This window comes from Periophthalmus magnuspinnatus, chromosome 3 (genome assembly GCF_009829125.3).
Source record: "Periophthalmus magnuspinnatus isolate fPerMag1 chromosome 3, fPerMag1.2.pri, whole genome shotgun sequence".
Classification (NCBI taxonomy): domain Eukaryota; kingdom Metazoa; phylum Chordata; class Actinopteri; order Gobiiformes; family Gobiidae; genus Periophthalmus; species Periophthalmus magnuspinnatus.
In genome coordinates this window covers 22789525-22815305 of record NC_047128.1, presented here as the reverse complement: position 1 = coordinate 22815305, position 25781 = coordinate 22789525, and the positions used below count along the sequence as shown (strand labels likewise).

General features: G+C 39.0%; 1 protein-coding gene across 1 annotated transcript in view; it reads left to right on the top strand.

Moving 5' to 3' along the window:
• Positions 1-25171, top strand: part of si:ch211-186j3.6 (neural-cadherin) — a 410843-nt gene extending 385672 nt beyond the window's left edge. The window contains exons 36-37 of the mRNA XM_033991613.1: positions 19696-19850; positions 24539-25171. Coding sequence (XP_033847504.1) covers positions 19696-19850; positions 24539-25171 — 788 coding nt within the window. The remainder of the gene's footprint in view (positions 1-19695; positions 19851-24538) is intronic.
• Positions 25172-25781: the final 610 nt, after the last annotated feature.

Here is a 25781-nt window from a genome sequence, read left to right as displayed (position 1 = left end):
AAATTAATTAATGTTGAGTTATCTTAGCTAGTTATCTGGAAAATTCGTTTAAAATCAAGACATTTCAGCCACCTTACACAAATATATTTTTTTAGTAATTATGAAACCATATTACAGCAGGGACTAATTTGTATTCAAGCCCATGTTGCATAATAAGTCCCATAATAATCCATCCAAATGTGCCACCACACACTTCCAACTCTGAAGTCTATATTTGATATGTAGAGATAACGGGCAAATGCATGTGTCTACTTTTGTCCTCTCTTCACGTAATGATACTGGTGTGCTGCTTCTGACTGACGGAGATTCAGACTCAAGCTGCGAGCAGTCCTTCAGGTGCTCCATTGTGAATGGAATGGGCTCGGCATGAGATGTCAGTGTCATGTACCCACTCCGCCATGATACAACTGTGCACTTCCATCTATTTATGTGGGATTCACACAAGGAAAATGTAAGCGTGAAGCAGAAAGACAGTAATGTATATGATCTGAGAGGAAATGTGTAAGCCATAAGGTAAAAATGTAAAAGTGACAAGTCTCTGTTTATTGTATTTTTAAAGCCCGATCGTGTAACTTTCAAACAGTGGACTAAAAAATGGCCTCCTCCTTCTTGTCTCCATTTGAAATATTGTTCCTTTGGCTGTAGTATACCACAGTGTCGCATAAAACATAACTATGTCCACAGAGAATGTCCCGAAGTATGGTTTTAGCTTTCTTTTTCCTTAGAATCATACAGGTGACGTGCAGCATTACTTTGTGTGGATTTTGTGAAAGATTACTTAGTGGATTGTTGATTGCAGTAACAAAACAGAGACACATCCATTTAATTTTCTTTTCAGGCAGTTTTGGTTGTGATATGATTGGGCTCACAAAATGAGTCTAAAACATGCAAAATAGGAAAAATACACCAAAATTTGGAGATGGATCCCGTGCCCACTGCTCCTGACAGGTTTTCCCAGTGGCGCAAACGCAGAGGAGTTTCCCTTCTTGGACAATAAAGCCTTTGTTACCTATCACCTTTTGATGGCATGGAAAAAAGATAATTGGTTTGTGCCAGTCTTTGTTTCATGTTGTTTCTGAATTGCTCTGAAAAAACAAACTATAAAATAACAAAACTTTAGACAGTGGATTCTACCATTGAAAATACTAAGGATGTTCAGCTGGAAATTTAACATATACAGAAGAAACTGTTCTAAAATATTTGGTGGTTTGAATTAAGATTGGGTTTGGCGTCTCTTGCTCTATGGTAAAGCATTTTTAATTTCATTAGACTGCATCTACACTTTACTTTGAAGGATATTTTTTGAGGGTTTTTTTAAAGAGCAGCTTTGTGTGTGTGTATTTTTCAGACCCAGAAGCACTCTCATTTATTTTTCTCAAGATTAGAGTTGAGATTAGAGTCAAGATTTACACTATTGCCTGTAACCTATTTTGCTAATTTTCGTGTTGATCATTTGGTCTGATCACCATTTTTACTATAGCTTAAAAATATTGGTGCAAGTTCACATGTCAATAAATCCTCTTGAACTGCAGTGATGGGACTTTCGACTCTTTTAGGGGATCCGAATCTTTTGAATCCGTTCATTTCGAGGAGCTGTTCAAAAGGCTCTTGGTGTATTTCTCCAATGATATATTTCTCTGACAAATGAGTTCTCACAATGGCTTCTAACTACAAAATAATCACAGAGAGAAATGTTTGCCTTTTTAAATTACGAATGATCTAAATAAAACGTTGCACTACAATAATAATAACTTAAAAATCTGTTATTATGATGGAAAATACAGGGTTTTTAATTCACAGAGCTCTTACTTTTGTTTCCTGCTCTGCTTCTCTATTGATTCTTGTGATGTTTCAGGTTAATCAGTGTAAAAATGCATAAAAATTGAAAGAAAAAGTTCATTCAAAAGTTCGTTCACATTTAGGAATCGTTCAAAAGAGCCGACTCGTTCATGAGCATCACGTCCGTAGTTAATACATCACAACATCAGACTTCGCTTTCTGGTTTCTCACTAATATCTATGAAAAACTAAACACTTTTATTTTGTTCCCAAATTATTTAATGATATTGTTGAAAGCTTTGGTGGACGTTTTGATCTCGGGTTATTTACATGTAAATTACATCCAAAAACCTTGCGTGAGTTATAGTTTGCATACAAGATCAAAGTGTAACTAGCCATTCATTACCGTGGCAACAACATCCCATATGGACCGCGCGGATACAGCATTAGGTACTGCATCTCATTAGCGGCCCGTAGCACATGGATGTCCTGCTCATTTGAGGTGGATGAAAGAGTCACTTTTGGAGTAGGTTTTTGGTGTGGATTAAAAGCGAAAGTGTATTAGATTAAGGGACACACACAGGTGTAAAGTCAATGAGTCTCCATATAGTGAATTTATCCCCCACAATCTCCACTGCCAGAGCCGCTTGGCCAGCACTTCACAGATTGCTGCATTGATTCTATCAGACCAAGCAGCAGAATCTTCCAAGGTGAAGATGTTTCCAAGGTTATCTTTCAACTGTTTTTGCAGACTTTGGTACCAAAAGGAAGCTATGACACCAAGTTGACTTTCAGACTTGGATGGGATTTTTTATTTTCCTTTAAGCTCTCAGTTGGTGGTATTATTACTTCATATCTGCAAGTTACCAATAATTTTGGTGTGGAAAAAGTGGAAAATGGATGGGAATTTGTCTGTAAATGAACGTTTTAATAATATTTGGACAGAGCTCAAATTGTATATTCCCAAAATCAGATTCACATTATTTTTTTTCAGAGGATCTTTTATTATCTTGAAAAAATATATGAAATATTACCAATTAAAAAATAAAAAATGAATTGAAGTTACTTTAATCGCATGTAAATTAGGTAGTGAGTCTGGACATAAATGTATTTTTAAATTACAAAGAGGATTAAACAACTTGGTCAAGATTTTGTAAGTAGTTGGTTTTTTTGGTGTTTTTTTGTTTTTTTGTTTTTGTCTTATGGAGTACGAAAGTTTAGTTTTTTTGTTTCGTTTTTGTTTGTTTTGGGTTTTTTTTTTTTTTTTTTAACCTTTTCAGGATTTGCTCTAGAGATAAGACTAGAGAGATGTATGAAGAGCTCCATTTAATTCACCGCCCCAAAGCAAAACAAAAGTCAATTTCACTTAAATGATAACAGCAGGAGTCAATGTTTGCTGTGTAAGTACTTCAGGGCCTATTTAAATTGGTTCTAATCAGAGGCTGCACGTGGACTGTCTGTCCATGCAAATCCCACCTGATCTCACTGCAGAAGAACTTTGTGTCACTACTGCCCTGTGGAGCCCTGGTGGAGACTCAATGCATTACACTCATCTTGGACAATAGGGACAAGGTGAAGAGTATTATTGGATTTCACACAGAAAACACTGTAATCAGCAGCTACTGAAAGCAAATGAATGAATGTATTTATTTATGTATTTGTTGTTGTTAAATGGTTTTATACATATATATTGTGATGTCTGTGCAATCCCTCAGTTGTTCATGAGGTATGATCCATGGTCCATAGTAAAAGAAAAATTTAAATCTGTCAACAGGACAAAAAGTTGTTGGAGTGAAGACGTTTCGCTGCTCATCCAAGCTATTTCTTCAGTTCTGGTCAGATTATTGATGGACAATCTATCTATCTAAATCTATCTAAAAGGAGGAGCTAACTACATTAAAACTATATATTGTGATCTAAATTATAATACAAAAACTAACTTGATCAAAAATAAACATTGTTTGATTGAGTCTATCATTTAAATAGATCGATCTTTATTTCAGGTGTTGCTTAAGTTGTTTTTTATGACCAAAAGCAACAGCAAACTAATAAAAATTCACTATTTTATTTGCGGATCTATTTATATTCAGCTTTTAACTGCACTGCTACGACAACTTGCTTTATCATCATGCTTATGTTTATGTTTTCTTTTTGTGTGTGTGTCTTCAGTGCTATTGCTCAATAAACATCACCAAACAAATGCGTTATCATGACAACCCTATATGCTGTTATTAAGGGACCATATCTGAATTATTTTTGATGGAAGATGGTAAACTATTCAAGATTGCTCCGGCCTTTCTCTTGCAATAATAGAGCAGAGAGAATTTATAGTATCTGTTAAACCACTTTGCTAATTTACATATGTAATCCAGCCTACATTGCCTACCAAACAGCTGCGTTGTCTAGGTCAGTTACCACAATACATGTTTTATTTATTATAGTAACATCTGCCAGTATCATGATCACGTTGCCTTTCTAAACAAACTGCCAAACAACATCAACTTGACTTACTCCAACTTTAACAGAACTGATCTTGCATTGATTATGAACTCACTTTCCCAAATTAGTTTTCGTCCTTTGGCTTAGCCTCTGCATCCACCACACCCACCCCCGGCCAAGTTCATCACAACTCCTCCTTCTCTGGAATTTTGAACGTTGTCGCTCAATAATTTTATGCCACTTGTCATTCACACCTGCCAATCTCGAAACATGTCAGACAACTACCCCCTTATAACGAATGGTGCGCTAACACTGTGTCTTAACATGTCGACAACCCAAATCTAATTAAGCCTACCTCACACTTTCCCTATTCCAATCCAGCCTCCCCTGTGTGCAGTTTTTATTAATGGGCTTTTCTTATGATTAAAAACCTCCATTCGATTCGCACAAAAGCAGCGTTAAGAGTGGTAATTTGTGTCATTTGAGTGTGCGCTTTTTACTTGCCACATAATTAATGCCATTCTCCTAGCGCATTTGTTTATTAAAAGGTGCTTGTATTGAAACATTTTTAAAAGCATGTTCCACAAAGAAAGGGCAGTAATGGCTTCAAATGTAGGTATTAATTCTTAATTGAAAAAAAATAATAATAATGAAAAAGTTTTGAATACACAGCTATTTCTGACCAGTTGCGACCTGGTATTAACACTTTGGCGAGTGTGAACACCACATGGAAAGTATGTTTTTGATCATTTGATACTATGTTTTTTGGTTATATTTTCAGAACTTAGAATTGCAAGTAGTACGTGACAACACACAGGACTGCTCTGAATATAGCCAGGTGTTTCCGATTTCAAACACCTGGGATGATACTATTAGACCAATCGCAGTGTTCCCTTTATGTCCAGACTCTGCCCTCCCTCTCCCCTCACTCTCCGCTTTAGTCCCCAAGTACTTCCCAGTTTAGGAGTTTAGGTGTTCCCACATTAATTCAATTCAATTTTCAATTCAATTTATTTTTTTAAAGCCCAAAATCATAATAGCAGTTGGCTCTTAGGGCTGAACATGAGAATTGATTTAACCAACAGAAAGTTAGAAAATCAACAATGAAAGAGAAAGAGACAAGTAATTTAATCAACAGAAAACAAGCAAATGGATAACTGTTCCAGAACATCCCCTGTCCTTAGACCCTCCTTGGCAAGGAAAACAAAAAAACAAAAACACCCAAAAAAAAAGAGGGAAAAGCGAAACCTCGAGGAGAACCACAGTGAAGGAGAGATCCACTCCCATGGACGGACAGGTTGCAGATGTGTCCAGGACTAATGCACATCCATTTGCAGATAGAGTTCAAGTCTGTAGGGCCAGAGCCCACTCAACTAAGGGACAGAGGGGCCCACCCCCAGCAGAGAGGAAGCCACCCCAGCCAGGCACCGGGTCATCCAGGGCAACTAGGGTCCAGTCATCACCGGGCAGTCAACATCCAGGCATCTGAAACAGTTGCACTTCCCAGAGGGGAGTGGGACAGGGAACAACATGTGAATAGCAATGATCGACCTCCTGGTGAACTGAATAGTGAATGCTGTTGACAGGGAAAATAGGATTAGGAATAGGAAATAGGATTAATGACATCATAACTACAACATGTGAGTCTTTGGTAAAGTTTATGAGAAAAGGAAAAATCTTACAATATGTTTTTAGAGTTACAGTTACATGAAAGATATATATTTCACATTATTTACACGTAGTTTAAATACATGTCTACATCCCAAAAGCAAAATGACCTCCTCACTTTGGGTTGCCAGATCCTACAACTAAAACCACTTTCTAATAAACCCAAAGGCCTCAGTCTATATTGTGCTAGTAATGTGTCTTCAGACAGCTAATGACATCCCAAGTTCAGTTGTGATTGCATTTTACAGCTATTACCGTTTTCTTACTTAGATTGTGTTGGCATTTGCATGTATTGCGCTTTAACTTTACTCACCAAATGTCTGAAACCAGGACATTCCAGGTAGCTTCTGCAAAGAGGGGGCTATTCCAGGTAGCCGACTACACCTCTTGTCAATATGCCCAGTATGAAGCCTTTTATATCAATTACAGCCACAATCATTTACACAAAGGGCTGGAAGTGGCTCAAAATCATACAGCACTGAATAGAACAGGTAAATTGCTTTTTAGAGTATATCAATTTCTGATGTTTATCTCAGTCCCCAGGTGCTCTTCATATTTTAAAATCTCAGACAGACTTGTGTTGCCTACATTGACCCTGACACTTTCAGAAGATACAACTCAAAACAAATTGCTGGCCCTATATCCAATTTTTTCCCACGTATTCAAGCTACATTTGTCTTGCCCAATCCAGATGTACTGTGTAATCAGCTCTCAAGGTCAAAATAAATCTGCTGTGTACTATCTGCATAGTGTTTATTGTCTTGATTATCAGGAAGTGTGCATTAGCAGGCTAGCTGTTGTTTGCTCTAATGTTACGGCAAAACTTCACTGTTCTCTGAGACTTGTGTAAAGAGTTTATAAGCTGAACATAATGAATGATCAGGATGTGCAGGATGCGCAGGTAAAGGAATACATTTTGACAAAAAACATTTTAAATGAACCAGTTCTGTTTTTCACGTTTTTAATCAGGTACAACCATTTCAATATATACCGATTAGTTACTACTCTGGGACCATGATGGGGCTGACTGTCGCACAGTATAGTAGGAATTTTATGATTCACTCTTTCATAAAGGAAGAGAACTTTTCTGTTGGGGGGGTCCACCAAGGAGATGCTATTTCTTTGTCTGGAATGTTGGACAAATTGCCATTAATCTTATTTTTTCTATTTTGTAGCAATAAAAAAACTACTTAAAAACCATATATTCTTACTATGAGTGGACTTGCATCTTCTCAGCTCAGTACATGCTTGTCTCCTTGGAGATGGTTCAATGTCATACTATTATACTATTTCTTTTTTCTTTTTTTTCTTTTTTTTAAGAAGAAGAAGAGCTATGCAGTTAACAATTTCCCTCTTTGACATCACACTTCAAAAGCAATTAGTTTTTGGTCTATATTGTATTATAAAAAAAAACATAGATTGTCATATATTTTCCACAAGCCGACCTTAAATGGAAATTCCACTTTCAAGTGTTTTCTTTCTTTTCTATTGGTCTTCACTTCCAGTTTATCTGTAGTGTAGCCTAATGCATTTTTCAGAGTCATAGCCACTGCGAACAATACACAATTCCTCCCACGCTCAAGGTAAATTTACACTTAGACTGGACATTAACAAAGTTCAGCCATCCAAAACGCATCCCAATGAAGATGTGCATGGACTTACAACGGCTCCAGGAAGTAGACAGAGACGTTTGAGAGGTGTAGTCCATGTTATATGTGGACAGTAAAGGTGTATTCCTTGGAAACGCTTGGATTTATAACTGACAATTCAAGACCGTAGGTAGGTGGTCAGAGAGGAAGCAATTAGATGGTAAAAGTAGACACGCAGTAGTCACCTTGGGATAACGCGTACAATTCTCCCAAATGCAGAAAATAGGCAGTATTTTAGCTCTCCTACTGAGATTTTCACTACCCTAGCGTGAGCCAATTTCACTTTAACAGAAGAACATAATGAACAGGTTTTCATTCCAAGAAAGTGATTACAGGGAAAGACTTTAATCTTATTGGAAGAGAAGTAGAAAAGTGATAGTGATTTTAGTCATATGAGCTGCTATTAGAAAGACTAAATGACTTTTAATGCTAGAGCAGCCAGGTAGTCATTTTGATTCTGTCGGCTCTCCACAGAAACACTCTTTTAACCTTGGAATATGTGGGTTTAAATTCTCTGAAATTGAACAATGGCAGTTAAGTATGGATTCTGGTTGGGAGAAATATAATAGCCACCATGAAAAAAATATTTATCTGGTATGAAACATTTGTCTGGGATTGTCGTAAACAGTTTGTGCACGAAATAAGCGCTATTGCAGATTTTATGGGATGTTTGTATGCTTATTTGTACAATAAAATCCATCCAAAATGTTTGAAAAATACTACAATTTCAACAAAATAAAAGTGACTTGGGTAAATGGGTAATGTTTATATCCAATGTACTTATGTATTAATAATGGGTTAACTATCTAGTGCTTAACCATCTTTTAAAGCTACAATCTGTAAGTTTATTTGATTTTTTAAACTTGTAGGTGGCAGAAATCAAACCTGTTACCCCCTCCCCTCACATGGCCTTTGTTCGGGGTCACCACAGGGTTGGCTGATGACCCTTTTTATCAAGATCGACCAACCTTTAGATCAGGATCCATCAATATTTCGATTTTTGGCACATTCCTACTTAAAGCCCCATTGCATAATATTTTGCCAACTGCTTATCTACCTGGACCGATAGGCTGAGAAGCGGATAATATGCCATCGGGCTAAATACAAGTTAGGTCTGTGGAGAGATGATCCCACTCAATGTAAGAACACATGTTTTATCTGGGAATTTGTTAGCAATTAAACACCCTTAGCAAAATAAACGCTTTTATTTAGGCAAGACAAGTTTATTTGTAGAGCACAAAGCAATTCAAAGTGCTTTACAAACTAAGAAAACACACAAAGCATATAAATAACCATGACACAGTTCACTTAGAAGAGTGCAGATACAATTTTAGTCTTACTTATTGGCTGAAATGACACCAAAATGCCACATCCACTTCAAGTATGCATTCTCAGCTCTCCATTTCACAGTTTAAATAAACCAAAATACTTTAACAGAACCATTAATCCCGCTTAATTGAAGACTTCTGCTTGATTTACAGCTGTTTTGTTTGCCCAGTGCTGGGTTCTGCGTATCGAAATGACCCTCTGGCACGTCTGCAGGCTCTTAGTCTATTGGCGGTTCAAGTCTTGTTTGTGCTGCTGCGGGGCAACATTTCCAATATTTTAGTCGTATCCAACTTTCACAGCTTACCATGTGAATTTCTGAAGAGCACTGGGGAGAAGCAGCAATGGAGAGACAGATGGCTGCGGTAAACAGAATTATAGTTTGATGAGGCCAAAATCTATAGTTTATTATCGACTTGCGTTGATGTACTCAAAGACAGTGATCTCGTAGCACTATAGCAGCGGATATTGATCGCCTAACTGGAAATCTCATTACCCAAGCGGGCCCATTCATAGCCATTCCAAATGCTCAAGGTACAATGGATCAGAGATACTGTTTGTATTTGAATCCGCTTTGAAATAAAAGTACATTGGACTAGTTTGGAATGGACTGCGATATCGATCGGTTTGCCTCGCAGGACTTCACGATTGTCAGTTACATTTTGAGATTTTTTTTTATAATAACAAACGGTTCTTTTCAAATGTTTGTGGTTGCGCAGTCTATTTAAGTTGGCATGTTCACTGATCCCGACTGTCTCCGTGGGTCAGCTGCCTGTAAATGCGAGCATACCTTGTCAATTGAAATGTTTGAAAAGATCTTAGTTATGTGAAATAAAGAAGACTGAGTGTGCTGCGCTCTGCCCGACAGGCTTTACTAGGGATTTGTCTGGTTTATGACTTTGGGCAACAAGCTTTTGAAGACTTGGTTGGATTGGAATCTAGGGGCTTGATGATTTTTTTACACAGTTAAAGGCTGAAGTTTTACGCTAATACTTCACACGAGCTAATACTTGACTAGATCTTACCCTTAAAAAGTACTGCACTTGTCTCGTTTTAGACATGGTTAGGTCTTATTTTAGATGATGTTTATCTACTAATGCAGGTCTGATATTCTGGGATTAGGTCTAGTGGTATTCAGAGAGTCAGATACTTATATGATATGATACTTTGTGCAAAAAGATTGAGATCTGCTGGTGTATTACGTGATTTTTGCACACGTCACATTGATGGTCATTCACATTTTCCCTGATTAGTGGTTCATTTCACACCCTGACCAATGCATGTGGTTGTCGTGTTGTTCGGCAATACATTTGACCTGTGTGTGACTGTATTTGAGTAACTTAGAGAGGCCATTTGCACAAATTCGCAACATTGTTTACATTGGTTAAACCAGTTCTTGGCTACCACTGAATTAATAAAATACCGATGTAATTACACATATTATGGCATTGTTTATTTTATACAGTCCAATATGTACAACTCCAATAAATCTTTTAAAGCTTTTTTGTGTTCTCCCAACACCATGATCAAAAATCTAATCCCCATTTTGTTTACCAAGACTGTGACTTCCCACAGTAACCAGGGACATTACCCATTAAACAACGCACTACTCTTACTCCTTATTTCACAGTGTCCTCTATTTTACCTCATTTATTTTGCTATAGAGTCACACAAACGAGAGCATGGTGCTTAGATGGGCCACAAACAAGCTCAACACAAGAAGACTTCATACAGACTTCATTCTCGCTTCTTGCTCGCTTCGGCAAATAAACTAATTAAGAGAACGCTAGAAATGTGATGCGGCCTGATGTTTGGCTATTCTGCACCAATCAATATCCTCTTTGCAACATATATACGATAAAAAACACACAACTTGCAATGATGTGGGTGTTGCTAGTGTTATAGCGTCTTTATGTGTTTACGCTAGCTTGCTCTCTGCCTCGGCCGTGGCTAGTTGCGGTCTCCGTGGGGATGTGAGCCAGGAAGCTTGAGGTCATGGTGTACAAGATGAATCTGCACTGTTCAAAGGAGCTCTCCAGAGGGCAAACAGAAGTGGAGGATTTCGACTGGACTGGCGGTTTGTGCGAGTATGTGTGTGTGTGCAAAAATAAAAAAAAGTATTGCGAGTAAAAACAGCACGGCCGAAAAAGAGAGATTATCTGTTTATTTGTTTACACTGCCTCCAAGGTCTGCACAGTGTCTTCGACCATCACTCCTCTTTCTTTAACTTTCTAACTCCGTTTGCCGGTAACAGTCCGCCAAAGCCCTCGATCCACGCTTCTGAAGTCGCTCTCCAATAAATCCAGTTAGACTTCGAGAGTGACTGCTACATTAGGCTAAATCCCAGAGCTCCTCCAGGATCAGCAGTTTAATGTCAGGAGCTGTACAGCACAAAGGGTTGGGCCAATCCACCAGCGCTCTCCACAGGTGTACCGTCTGCAATAACAAATGAATGTCTCATGAAAATCCCATAGGTCTTGTACACAATAGGGAAACATCTCATTATGTGTTAATTGTTGCAGCAGAATTTACTCTCCCGTTTTAAAGGACACGTGCAAAATTGACTTTTTGGAGCTTTTAACCATGTTGGAGCATTGTACCCTCATCACAAATATGCCTGGAGTTATATTTTGCTTCATTCACACTTGTTTGATGAAGCATGTTTAGCAAGTCCACATCTTCTGACCACTAAAAACACGTGATTTTGATTGTCTCAGAATTGTTATGTCACAGGTAAAACTCCTGAGGTCCCCTGTACTGTTTTAACATGCTATATCATCAAAAACATACCTGAAGTTGTATTCTGCTTTAGTCACGCTTGTTTGATGAAGCACTTTGATGAAGTACTGACCACTCAAACCATGTGATTTTTGAATGTCACAGGGTTGTTACATCACAGGCAAAAGTCTGGAGGTCTCCTGAGTTATTTTTAAGACTATAAATCAAAATCTGAGCATTTCTGTAGTCAAAGCCCATTCACTGCAACTGTGTGCATGTGTTAGCATGTCGGAAAATGTTGCTAACCCTGGGTGTTTTGTGATTTTTGATAGTAATTCTAAAAACAAATACAATACATAATATGTGTTTTTAAGCTGTATTCATTGAGTTCTGATGTCCACTTTGCTGCAGACAACACAAGCTTTCTGATTAGCTGTTAGGTGTGTTAAGTTTATTCTTAAGTATGGATCAGGCTTTGTACTTTTAATTTTGAGCATAGCAGGATAGCACCAATAGTGTTATTTGTGTTGTAAATATATTTTCATGACACGTCTTCCGATGTGTTCTGGCAACATTTGCCTGAAACATTTTGGCACCTGCTGGATCACAGTGTGCATGTGCTGGACGTATGAGCAACATGGTTCCTCTTCCTGTTAGCAGCTTCTTCTCTGTTCTATTAATATTAAGTTTTACAAAGAAAACAATAGTCTTCACAACTTTGAATTTTACACAATGGTGGCACTTTAAAGGAGCCACCTGCTTGTCTCCATGGAGATGGTTATGCTTTGTCCTCAGTGCGCAGTATGGCATTATGCGTATCTATCTTGCTTGTTTTATTGTTAATTAAGAAAAAAGTATGCTTGTCTCTTCTCAGAAATAACCCTAACGAGACTGTGATGTCTACCTGTTTGTCTCCATGGAAATAGATGTTTAAAGGCATGTGGTACATTCTAGACAAAGCTATTACATCACATGGAAACAAGCAAGTGGCAAACCCTCACTAGTAAATTTACATTTTGCACTTGACATTGGAAATTCATTGGAAATTGAATTAGGTTAGATTTATTAAAGATGGGTTTAGCAGGAGAGAACATTACATGCTAATCCTGAATCACAACATCAATAAATCAAAGAAATAGGCTTATACCAAAAGTAACAAGAAAATACAAAAACAGTTTACGAATAAAATAACTGGAGAGGATAGAGAGGTATAAAAAAAAATGTGTTTTCTGGGGTTGCTTTTGATTGCAAAAAAATATCATTGGTTTAGCTGTGGACATGTCATTAGCTATATATCCTTTTTGAATTAAAGATGCCATATATAGCCTACTATTGTGACTTTGCACTACAAACTGCAATACAAATGTTTTTTCCATGGTCCCATCACCAGCTTAAACTGTGCTACACCCCAGACTCAGCAGGGGCTCTCCTTCTCCACTTGCCAGGTGCTTTTCCTCTCTCCACTACTTCCCTGCTCTTTCTGCCTGCCTGAATCCCTGGAGCAGCCTACAGTAAATTAAGAGCTTTGCAGTTGAAGCCACCACTGGCCCTGCGACCTTGTTTTTACCAGTTCAATGGCTCCACAACACTATAGACCACCCTCTGGATTACTCAGCTACACAGTTGTAAGCCTCATGTCTTTCAATCCCCCTATCTCCTCCTTTATCCCCCAACCTATTCTAGCCTGGCCATTAAAAGCCATAATGCCACTCTTAAAATGAAAGAGTGACTGTCTTGAAACAATTTCGGCGTATAAATCTACCCGGGCTCCCCAGTTGTGGCGAGGGGGTACGAGTTGACAGTAAATGAATATTGATTCTGTTGGCGTGGTGTGCAGCTGGTTTCTGGCTGAGTGGATTTACTCTTACAAAGTTGTCAGAGGGTGGGCTGTTTAATGGTGTGTTATCAATTCACAGGGAGTTTGCGCGCCTTCTGTCACTGCGGGAGCATGATGGATTGTGCTGGCGGGCTTAGATTTAGACATACACGAGGATACCCATTATATGTTATTTTGAATGTTAAATTGTGATCATTTATTTTATTCGTGTTGTTTTGGCTTTTGTTTAAAGGCGCACTATGTAACTTTTCTGCCTGTCTCTGTGGAGATGTGGGCGGACTGGCTTGTCAATGCCTGATCTTGTTAGATTTCAGAAGCTGAACAAGGCCAGGCTTAAGTATTTGATTGGAGACTGCTGGGTGGGCACCTGTGGCAAAAACTGTTGTTGTGTCATTAAGCAAGTGTCCTTAAACTTTACTATGATTGTGGTGTGTGCTTGACTCAGTGGTGGTGGTCAGAGGGGTCGATGGCGCAGATCGGCAGCCGTACTTCTTACAATAGTTGTTCGCTACTACCAAGTGTGTGAATGAGTGAGTGAATAATGCACTTCAAAGCACGTTGGGAGTCTTGCTTTCACTACAGAAATGCTCAGATTTAGATTTATGGTCTTAAAAAATGACACAGGAGACCTCCAGACTTTTTTTTTTTTTTACCTGTGACGTAACAACCCTAAGAAATTCAAAACTACAATCTAATTTGTTAGATTGTTTTGCCTGAAATGTTCCACAGTATTGCATTAATCATAACTACCTATTATTTATATCAATGTAGATGTTTCTTGCTTGAAACCTGTGTAGATTTACTGTGAGCTGGTTCACCTCTTCACAGATCTGATCTCACGACTTGGCCTGTTGGTGCCAGCTGCTTGTCTCCAGTCACTTGTGATAAATAGGTCTAAATCCATACTGTGAAACATTCTAGGCAAAACATTAACTTATCAAGGGAGACAAGCAGGCAGCAGACTCTCCACCAGAAAAGCAAAAAAGCAAAACAATGTATAATACTACTGTAGTCACTGCTGCCCTGGGACAGACTGACAAAAAGAAGTGAGGCTGCCAATCTGCGCCATTGCCCTCTCCGACCACTACCAAGCTCACTCACACAACACATTCATACTAGGCACAATGGATAAAGACACAACAACAGTACGTACTCGAGCCTCTGCCACCCCACGACGACAACTGTCTCCCATCCAAGTACTAACGAGGCCTGGTCCTGCATATCTCCTGAGATCTGACGAGATTGGGTATTCACAAAGTGGCAGGGCCATCTTATCGATCGATATCTACAACAGTGACAGTTGTAATACAAAAATAGATCAATAAAGAGCAAATGGTGGTGTAATTTGCTGTCCCCGGTCAATATTGCTAAAAATATTCGGATTTTGATTTTTTTTTTTTTTTTTTTTTCATCCCCAAAAAAATCATCATTATATGTGAATTTATGTGCATTGTTGGGTGGTGTGTTGAAATTAAATACTTAAGTAATCTAAGCAAATACTCAATATTTAATAATACAAAACATGATGATACAAACACTACTAGTACTTTTATTACCAGTCACCAGTTTAAGATCTTCAGGAAAGGTTCATTTCTGCCCTGTGAATGTGATTTTTTTTTAGTATATTGTGATACTTCAAATGAGTATCTAGTTTCGAAAATAGTTTTAGTTTTAATTAGGGTTGTAAACTGTACGAAAATCAGATACTATCATTAATCTATCTGATGTTCTACTTATCATTTAACACCCTCTCCTCATATGAACTGTCTTTTTGATTACCCCGGGAACCACCGCTGTCTCTAATGCAGACATCTTATTGGTTTTAAAAATAAACAATAAACAAACACCAGCAGGGGGCAGCATTAAAATCGTTTCGGTCCACTGATTTCACACGGTGATGTCTTACTCCAGATTAGTGCAAATATTTATAGGGCTGTCATTTTGAATCCTCTGCGCTGTTGTTTTTACACAGGATTATTCATTTCATGTGCCATCTTTGCAAGAATAAAAAAAATAAAAAAAATATTTGATGAAAGCACATTAGCTGCAAAACGGAAAAAAATGCAGTTCAATTAGAGACATCTGCTTATGCATGAATAAACACGGGATCAAATTTACTTTCCATCTTGTAGTATTTGTGCTTTTTGGAGCCCCTTTGATTTGATGGGAAAAACAAGTGTATGAATGGAAGCGGGGAAGCGATGAGAGTGTACGTGGGTGTAAAGCAGGTTAATATTATGGACAGAATAGAAAATGGTGTTAATTAAGATGGGAGGGGGTCAAGAGCCTATGGGGATTTGTTGGAGATGAAAGAAGGACATAAAAATGCAAGAAACAGGGCATATGGATAGAGTAGCCCTTTAAGTACTTCGTGTACTATCATCTTTCATTTTGCTTTCTTGTAAGAAAGAAGTAGCCATGTAGTCCATTGAGATTCATCTGGTCTTACGTTATGTTAAATGTTTTCACCAGAACAGCAACCATTAATTACACATGGCTACTTCATTTGATTTTAATAGATTATTGTTCCAGACCAAGGTTTAGTTTGTTTACATATCTGACAGTTTCGACTGCTCACTTGCGGTCAGGTTTTGAGATGAAAGACAGCGCCATCTGCAGTCTGACTTAGCACAGACTCCCGGGTGTGTGAAAGTAAAAAAGCCCCATTGTCCCAGTTTAAAGTCCTGTGTGCACCCAACGTCTTTGGGACAGAGGACGACAAACATCGTTGCTGGATTAAGGAGGCAATTGGAATACGAAAACGTGTGATAATACAAAATACCCTTTATTTAGACGATACAGGGATTTTTACCATTAAATCATAGTAGTTCCCCCTCTATTGTTTGTCTCACACTTTACAATATCTGCACAAAACTGGACACTTTATAATACCGGTCACTTAATAACTTATGTTTGCACTGTTGTTCTGATGCTGCTGTTGCATATATTTTCTACCTCCTAAGTATTTTATTTTATTTTTAAGCATATCTTTTTTAACTTTGTGCATGCCCTTATTTGTATTTATTCAGTGTGTTTTTATGTTGCACACTGAATAAACATAGGCAGCAAGTTCCTAGTTTGTGAGCTGTGTTCACTGACGATGGCAATAAAAGTCTTCCGATTGTGATAGTTTATTTTATATTATCATGTGACCTTATATCTGTGTAATCCCTCAGTTGTCCAGGTAGGATATATAGTAGTACGTGGCCATGTACTAGTCTATGTGGTCTTATACTTGTTCTGTTGTTCTGTAAAATCATTAAATTCACGAAGACAGTAAAAGAAAAGTATGATAGTCTGGATTTGAAGACTATATGTCATTACTACTAACCTCCGTGCCTCAACCTCTGGCATAAACTCACCACAGATGCTGGGAGGCAACATGACAGAACTGCTACTTCCTGCTTTCCGCGTATTATTATTTTTTTTGTAATTAGGGTTAACACCTTGTATAGGCTGGCGAGCATTAATTTCAACGTGCACAATTCCCATAATGTGTCAGTTGGTAATGAGATGGCAATTAGCTGTAATAACATCTCCGGCCTCTGTCAGCTTGGGCATTGTTAGCGCGTTTATTTTCCTGTCTGTTCTAAAGGCCCAGAATTAGCTATGCAAGAGCCAAAATGCCCACAGGTGCATGCGTTTTATGGAGGGAAAAGTCATCTGCAGTAATGCTCTTACGATTTACATAATAAGTACAATAGCCCCATTAGCGGTGTAATTCCATATTCACAATTACAGTTCATAGTAAAAATGCTATTTGCTTGTTTTGACTTTGGGAAAATTGGGGAAAGGTGAGCTCGAAAAAAAATATAATATACAGTAGTGATGATGATAAACATTTTTGTCATTTTGTCAGTTGATAGCAATTCTAATGCCACTGTTTAGAGAGAAAACACACTATTTTTACTTGTTTGTATAATACTTTTGGTCAAATTGAAACTGTATGAACGCTATATTGTTGCAGCAGAACAAAACAGACTGGGTTTGAAGTGCACATTTGAAGGATTTAGTTAGTAGCAGAAGGAGCATGTCTTCTTATTCAACACTTGTTTCATTTGTTTATTCTTCTAAGCATGCATCCCTTAAGAATCAATTGGTATAGAAGACACTGATCATTTTGGGATTGATTTGCACATCACTAGCAGAAACAACACAGTGCATTTGGGAGTCCATGGAAACGATTCATAGCTGACAACGTATCTGCTGTAACGCACAAAGCATAACAAGACATTTGGAGCATCTGGCACACAAATCTGACCATCACTGTTTGATTGTTTCACTGTAAACCCTGACTAGACCAACGTAATTGCAACTGAACGTGTAGAAACAAAAGCTCAAGTCTTGGTAGCAGTCGATTACAATTCACTGTTGAGTTGTAACTTTTCTGATGGAGATTACGTCACCATGGAGACAAGCAGGTGCCAGGATGTCATTAAACGTATCTATCTTGCATTTATTCAAGTACAGGTGATTTCATATTTTAATAGCCAAATAATCTAAGCAGGTGACAGACTCGCCACCAGAAGTTACATACAGTAGTTCACCTTTAATACAAAAGCCCTGTAAAGTTATAATTGTCTTTTGTCTGTCTTTTTGTTCTCACCAAAGACCCAAAGTTGCTAATGTTGCCTCCTGGACTTGTAATATTCAACAGGATGAAGCTGAAGGATCTTTATAAAAGAATTATAAAATTATAAATGTGAAATGTGACTCTATTGAGACTCGGGAATGTACATACTGCTCTGTATGCTTTGCACATTTCTTAAGGCTATATACAGTAGCAGTCTGATCCTGATTAGATTCCGTATTAGTATGCACAGCCCGCTCAGCCTGCTCCGATATGTTAAAAGTGAGAAAAAAGTGCATTAGCATAAACATTACGATCATTTAACCACTTATCACATTCCAGAACACATCCGAGCCGGAGGGTACTCCAGTCTTGTCCAACTCCATCAAATGGTCGGTGCTTCTCTCTTTGGAGCTGCGTCCTAATTGGCTGAAGTATCTGGATCATGTGGATCAGGGGCTGCAAGATTAATTGCAATTGAATCGAAATCGCAGTTTGAGTTAGTAAATCTCAAAGGCTGCATTTTTTGAGGTATTATAATTTTCTTCACAAACAAGAAATTGTGACTGTCTTATTCTGCATAAAAGCTACGACCCCCGTGGTTTAGACGTGTCAAACATGCTGTGAAATGTGATTCTTGTATTAATTTGTCAGTGCATATTTTGGTCAGTTCTTCTGGACATGTTTAAAATGTGAATTTTGAACAGAAGAAGCAAATCTTATACCAGTGCTTGGCAGAAAATATTGTTTGTCAGAAGATATTTTTCCCAAACCATTCAGCCCTAATATGGAATTTATGTCACTAATGCTAATGCAAATGCTAATGCTAATGATGGATGTGTGTGTGTGAGCATGAGTGTGAGTGTGAGTGGGTGTGGGTGTGTGTGTGTGTGTGTGTGGGTGTGGGGGGGGGTGTGTGAGTGTGAGTGGGCGGGTGCGTGTGAGTGTGCGTGTGAGTGTGCGTGTGTGTGCATTGCATCGCTGCTCCTGGCCATGCAAAAAGGTCATGAATAGATGGAAGCACATGTATTTATGGGTTTAAGGGTAAACTTTAAAGCTTAGTACGTAAACTAGCATAGTATCGTAAGAAAAGAAGTACGGCTGTATTATTAATTGTGTTGTGATGTTTGGTGAAAATGTGCATTTACTGAGCAAATGCTTTGGGTTGCCTATAAGGGTTGTTTTTTTATTAATGGTCTAAGACACATGTGTCAAACTCTAGGCCCCCAGATCAAATGTGGCCCTCCACATAATTTTATGTGGCCTTCGACAGGATAAATTAAAAGTTATGATGGTCTTGAAATGTCATTTTATCAGGAGATACGCAGTTACACAGTCATATTTTTTCTATCTTTTATCTAGGCAAATGGATATCTAGGCAAATGGATAAATACAGAAACAATTAACAAGTTAAAAAGGTAGTTAGATTTATTTTACAACTGGCCCTTTGAGAGCAGCCATTTTGCTGATGTGGCCCTTGGTGAAAACGTGCTTGACACCCCTGGTCTAAGAAAAAAAGGAAAAGAGAAATGGTTTGCAAAGTCTGGTATCATACAGGACAAGAACAACGATTATGACATATGGGACCTCACTTTTGAAAATCTGAAATGTTTGAGACTCTTATATAGTGAAGTTGTTGGATTTTAAATAATGCTAATGTAAATGTAAATGCTAATGGTTGGACTCTCTCTCTGTGTGTATGCATCGCAGCGCTGCTCTTGGGCATCTTCTTATACACCCGCTGGAGGAGCTACAAGGGCCTGAAGGAGGGAGTGTACCACGTTTCGGCTCACCACGACGGCTGGGAGGACATCAGGGAGAACGTGCTCAACTATGACGAAGAGGGAGGCGGCGAGGAAGACCAGGTAAAGCGGACAGGCAGTGTACAGAAGGCATACATCTTTATTAGTCTTGTCAGTGAGCAGGTGATAGATATACGTGTCACTCGGAATGTATCTCATTAATGTTACTGGAGTTATTAAGGAATGAGTCAGTCAAGGTCCCATGCACAAGATTTCTTTACAATCTCATCAATTTCTCATCCACCATGCATATTTAAAGGTGCGCAATGTAACTTTCTGGAGCTGGTGCAAAAATTTTAAACTCTATTATGATGCTAAGGAATAGATTTGAAGCACAATACCGATTCTGATACAATGTTGTAATTAAAAACAACAGAATGTCATTTTCAACATTAAATCATAGTACTTTCCTTTATGTTACCATGTGGTGATATATTTACGTAATCCCTCAGTCATCCAGGTAGGTTCCATAGTGGACCATGGGCGTATACGATGTGGTTTTATACTTGTTTTATCATTCTAAAGCTATTCAAGAAATGTTCATTTTTGTCCTGTGTATTGATACCTGCTCAAATCTAGTTTTGATACTAGTTTCAACACCAATTAGTATCTGATTTACTTTTGACAACCCAATAAGAACGCATATTTTTCAGGTTTTTTTTGTGCACACATTTTTATTATGGTCTACTTCTGGGTAAAAGTTACATACTGTGGCTTTATGGCTTGAAAGTTCCACTATGTAACTTTCATAAGCTGTTGTTCTTGCTTTCCCTAAAATATTCCACCACATGGCAATAAACTTACCTATTTTGCATGTATTCAATTCCAGATGTTTTAATGCTAAACGAATACTTTTAAAAATATTAACTGAGCGGAGGCGCATCTCCATAGATCTGACCTCTTTCTTTCTTCTTCGTCACCTGCTTGTCAAATGCTATACTGTGGAAAATTCCAGTCAAAGCTATAAAATTTGCATGAAGTAAAAAGTAAATAAATAAAGTAAATACATAAATAAGCAAATTAATTATGCAAATTACATTCCAGTAATTAGTTTTTAACCAATATTGTATTCTGAACACATATTTTCTCAAAACACTATTAGCCCTATGTTAGCATGTCGCTAGGTGTGTTACAGGAAATACTAAGGCTGAAATGACTTTTTAAATGCATAAAATCGAACATTTAACAGTTCAAATGGACAATAATACTGACAGCCTGAGCCTTTATCGTCCATAACAGTTACACAATGAGTAGCATACATGAGGGGAGGTGACTGCCATACTAAAACTTATTAATCAAACGTGAATAAATATTTGTATATGACTTTCATCCTTTGCATCAAAAATGTGTACCCAGCATAGAAAGTGCATTGTCTATTGTGTTGAACAGAGTGCCGTGGGTGCATGTGATTCTCTCTGTCAAATTGGGTCTTTGTACTAAAGGCAGTAGTTGTACAGAGACACGGCATCAAAGCAAATTTATGATTTCAAATTTGGACCAGATTCAATTGGAAATAAATCATGTGTGCATGTGTGGGCTAGCGTTTTAATTAGGCCCACGCCAAATCCTTATCTCGCCTCTCCACTGTAACCCACAAGCACTCCGCAGTACTTAAGAGCTTGCATAATATCGCGCCGTTAATCACAGTGAACACATGCGAGACCCTTATACGAGTCAAACATTGTACTTGTACTTCAAAAAATACAAAAAATACCTAGTACCTGCAGTCAACATGCAATCAAACGTGCCTTTCCAGACAAATCTCCCCCAACAGTGAAATCCCAGGAGTCTCTTTCAAGAGCTCTCCAGGGAATAGAAGCGGCACTTTACGCTCATAATATTGGCAGTTTTGCACAGTCACCAAGCCTCCCCGGGGATCAGACTTGTGCGTGTTTTTATGCAAGGAGGATGTATGCTTATTTCCATAACATCACGCAATTTTGCAAGTGATTGCTAGTAGAAATGTGTGTAAAAGCCTCCTATCCCTTAGCTGGCTCTATATATAGGGTCTTCTGGATGCTACAGAAAGAAAACGTGCACCCTGTCAGCAGGTTGGATAGTCTGGTTTTCTGAAACTTGGATTAGGAGCATAGCATTGCACAATGTTAATTCAATTTATTTTAATGTGGCGCTCAAAGAGAGAACCTGTGTGCATGTGCGTACATTCATAGCAGTTTGCACAGACAGCAGAGGTGAAGTGGGACACAATGAAAACATGTACTGGTGCAAGAGGGGATTGAATCGTCATACTCTGGGCAAGTGATTTTCCATATGAATGAATGACATGCTTCGGAAAATAGGAAGTGAGCATGGCTGTACTTCCCGCTCCATCGATTCTGGCTCCAATTCACTTTTCATTGAATAATCATCACCCGTCTCACTGTAACTGTTGAAGTGAGCCTCGTCATTTTGGTCCTAAATTGTTCGTATTAACCCGCCCTACATGATCCTGGTGTTTTTATTTAGCTATTTTGTCTGTAAATTAAGATATGAACATTATTAACAAACAAATCAGGTACCTTCTTTCCACAAGGTTGTTCTCACTAGCATTAGCAACAGGTTTGGTTGACAGTGTTGCTAAGTGCTCGCTCCCTGCAGGTGAGAAGGGCCTTACCTTAAGCAGCCTGGTTCCAGATTTTCCAGCTCTTTGGTCCACTGTGGAACTTGTCTCCAAATTCGCCGCTATAACTGCTAGCCTCGATGAGCTTTATTTAACTAGAGCTGAAAGCTATGGGTGATGTCACACTCGCTTAGTCCACTTCTTTATACAGTCTATGGTTTGTAAAGATAGATTCCTCTCAAGTTAATGAACTCCACAAGACTGCCCTTTACCATTATGTTTTTTTTTTTTTATGCCAGTTACATTTAACTTCCCCAAAGTGCTAGTTGCAGTAGAGGAAGTAGAGAAGAAAATCTATATGATTGAGGTGAGGTTTCAAAAGTGAGCATGCTAGAGTGTAATCTGTAATTAGTGAATCTACGAGTGAGAAAAGGGTAACATTTCATAACAATTCACAATTTTATATCGCATGAAGGAATACTGAGGAGGCTCATAGTTCTGCTGCTGCGGTCTAGGTGTTAAAATGTGAAGGTGACTGAATAAATTGAGTTTAGATGCGATTGGTCAAGAAGCAATTGCGACAGGCTGTGATTGGCTGACAGAGACCTTCAGCTGAACAAGAGTAACGAGAAAAACATATTTTATTTTAGCGCTTACACAGCACAAATAACTATCCTTTTAACCTTTGTAGCAACGAAAACCTGAAAGACACCATCATCTCCTCATATCACCTCCACTCACTCTTTCCACCATTTTTTCCTGGCTCTGATAGTTAATATGACGTCCCGGGGAGTGTAAATGGAGATAGATTGCCGACCTAAGCGAGTGGAACTTTCACAGTAAACCTAATGTTGGGCCTGATTGTTTTTCTGCTCTCTTGCCGTCACATCTGATTTTTACCAGTTCATTTCAACCCAAAACGTTTCAGCGTGCTCCTCTGTCTGTCTGCATCTATCTCTCCTTTGGTTTATACAGCTTTGACTCCTGTGCTGTGTTCAGTTTAGCCACAACTCACAACTTTGTGCGGGGCGTACTAATACTGCACTTGCTAATACTGTACATGTCATCCAGAAATGCAATGTGGTGTTTTTAGCAGCAACAGAAATATACATCTTAAATGGAAATATTCAGAAATCTGTAGTTTATGCCACGATGAGACAGAAATAAATAAATAAATACAAACTTTAACAGGGAAGGGAAGGGGTTTGTGGTGGTGTTCACACAGTTCACCAATGTTTGTTTTGACTACTTCATTTACATTGCAAAGGAAAAAAAAAATCCAGTTTCAGTTATGACTTGAATTCCAAATATTTTTTCCCGGATTTGTGTAATTTTTCACTGGGTTTGATTCATTTGCTTATGTAATGCAGAATATTTCACTGGTTTCAAAATATGATTCTGATTGTTTGCACGATAATAGAAATTTGTTTTTTTGGTGAATAACTCTGCTAATGAGGTACGAAACAAAAACTGCACAGGACAAACATCTGAAAAAAAATAAGCAATGGTCCTAAATCTTGCATAGATTTTTAAAATTAGTTGATTAACTTAAAAGATGAATTATTTGTCAGTGGCAATGATATGCTTAAGGATATGCCGTTAATGTCCTACTTTTTTATTATTATATATATTTTTATATATTTTTATCTATTTTATTTTATTTTTTTATTTATTTAATTTAATTTTTTGTTTATTTATTTATTTTTGTTTAATTTATTTATTTCATTTACTTATTGACATACCACACCCTTATGTAACTTTAAACCATTACCGAGCAAAAGGTTAAGTGGGACAAAATAACTACACAGAATAAGACATAAGACTTTGAGACACTGAGATGCACTTTTGTGGCCGTCCCCAGAGGGCTGTGGTCAAAGTAGGTGATCTGTGTGCTGGACACGGAGGACAGATCTAGGGCAACACTCCAGCAGCATTGAAACTGTTGGACAGACTCTCAAGCCAATATCACTCCTCTGCTCCACTACTGTGACTCGTTCATTATTTTGCTGTAAAAAGTGTATATAGAAAGTAATATTGATCTTTCTGTCTGTAATTGTATGTCTTTGAAACATAGCGCCATCAACTCTGGCTCCAATTCACTTTACATTGAAAGCAACATGGTGACATAGTGATCTAAATATGCTTTTTTTTTAGATTTTAACCAGTGCTTTCCTTTTGTATTTGTGTCCAGAATGCGTACGACATGGCCGAACTGCAGAAGTCCCTCCAGCCAAGTCCGGCACAATCCATCCAGTATTGCCGCTCACGGGCCTTACACCACCCGCCTCCGCCCCATCACCACCACCACCCGCCTCACCTGCTCCACCAGACCTCCTGCCCCTCCCCGGCCCCCACCTCCATCCCCCCTCTGGACCCCCTGAGCCGCACCCCAAGCTCCAGCACCCTTCCCCCTTCCGTCGCCTCCTCCTCCGCCTCCACGGCCACCACCTCCGCCAGTCTCCGCCGGGATGTCCCACCCACCATCGCCAGACCCCCCGCCCAGGGCCAGGCACGCCCCTCCCAGCTGGCCCGCCGTTCCCTCTCCTTCTCCAGTCAGGACCTGGCGCGTTACCTGTGCGAGATCATTCGGGACGCCGACCAACACCCCGACACTGGACCGTTCGACTCCCTGCAGGTGTTCTCCACGGAGGGAGGGGGTTCACCTGCGGGGTCCCTCAGCTCCTTCAGCTCCGCGGGACTGGACGGGACTAGCAGCGCGGAGGGGGCGGGGGAAACGCGGAGAGAGGAGACGCTAGCCGATTGGGGCCCCAGGTTCGAGAAGCTGAGGGCGCTGTACGAGCGCGCCGAAGCCAGCGACTTATGAATACTACCGGAAGAATAACAATCTATTTACGGAGATTTCGCAGAGCGGGAGGGGCCGGTCGCAGACTCATAGACATATACTGTTGTGTACATCGCCACCGTCCCCTCACCCCTTTCTTTTCGTCTCGCACTTGACAACGGATAAAAGCGGTTTTGTGTTTACCGAGGATGAGCAGTGTCAGTATGCGACGCGGCCTACACACCTTTGGATGACAATTTGGCAGGCGTTATCAAACCTGCCAGTCATTTTGGGCAGGAGAACAGCGCTGTATACCCGGGCTACTCGTCCTGACCGCGCTTAGCTTTCCTGTCACAAAAATCCGTTTCAGTCACAGCCTCCAAAGCCCTGTTATGAGGACTTTCTAATGGTTGTAGATTTCAAGAGAAACGCGGAGGCCACAGAATGACATTTCACATTTATTTCAAAGCTCTGGGTGCAGTGCCGGAAAGACCAGAATAGACTTGTTCACAGGCTTTTTATATGTTTGCTCCCGATCGGTCGTGTTTACACAAGTTCGTAAAAAGGATTTCCATTAACCTACTAGTGCTAATTCTGTATGTCTCTATATGGAAAAGAGTCTGATGAATGAAGATGGGGAGAATGGGAGACA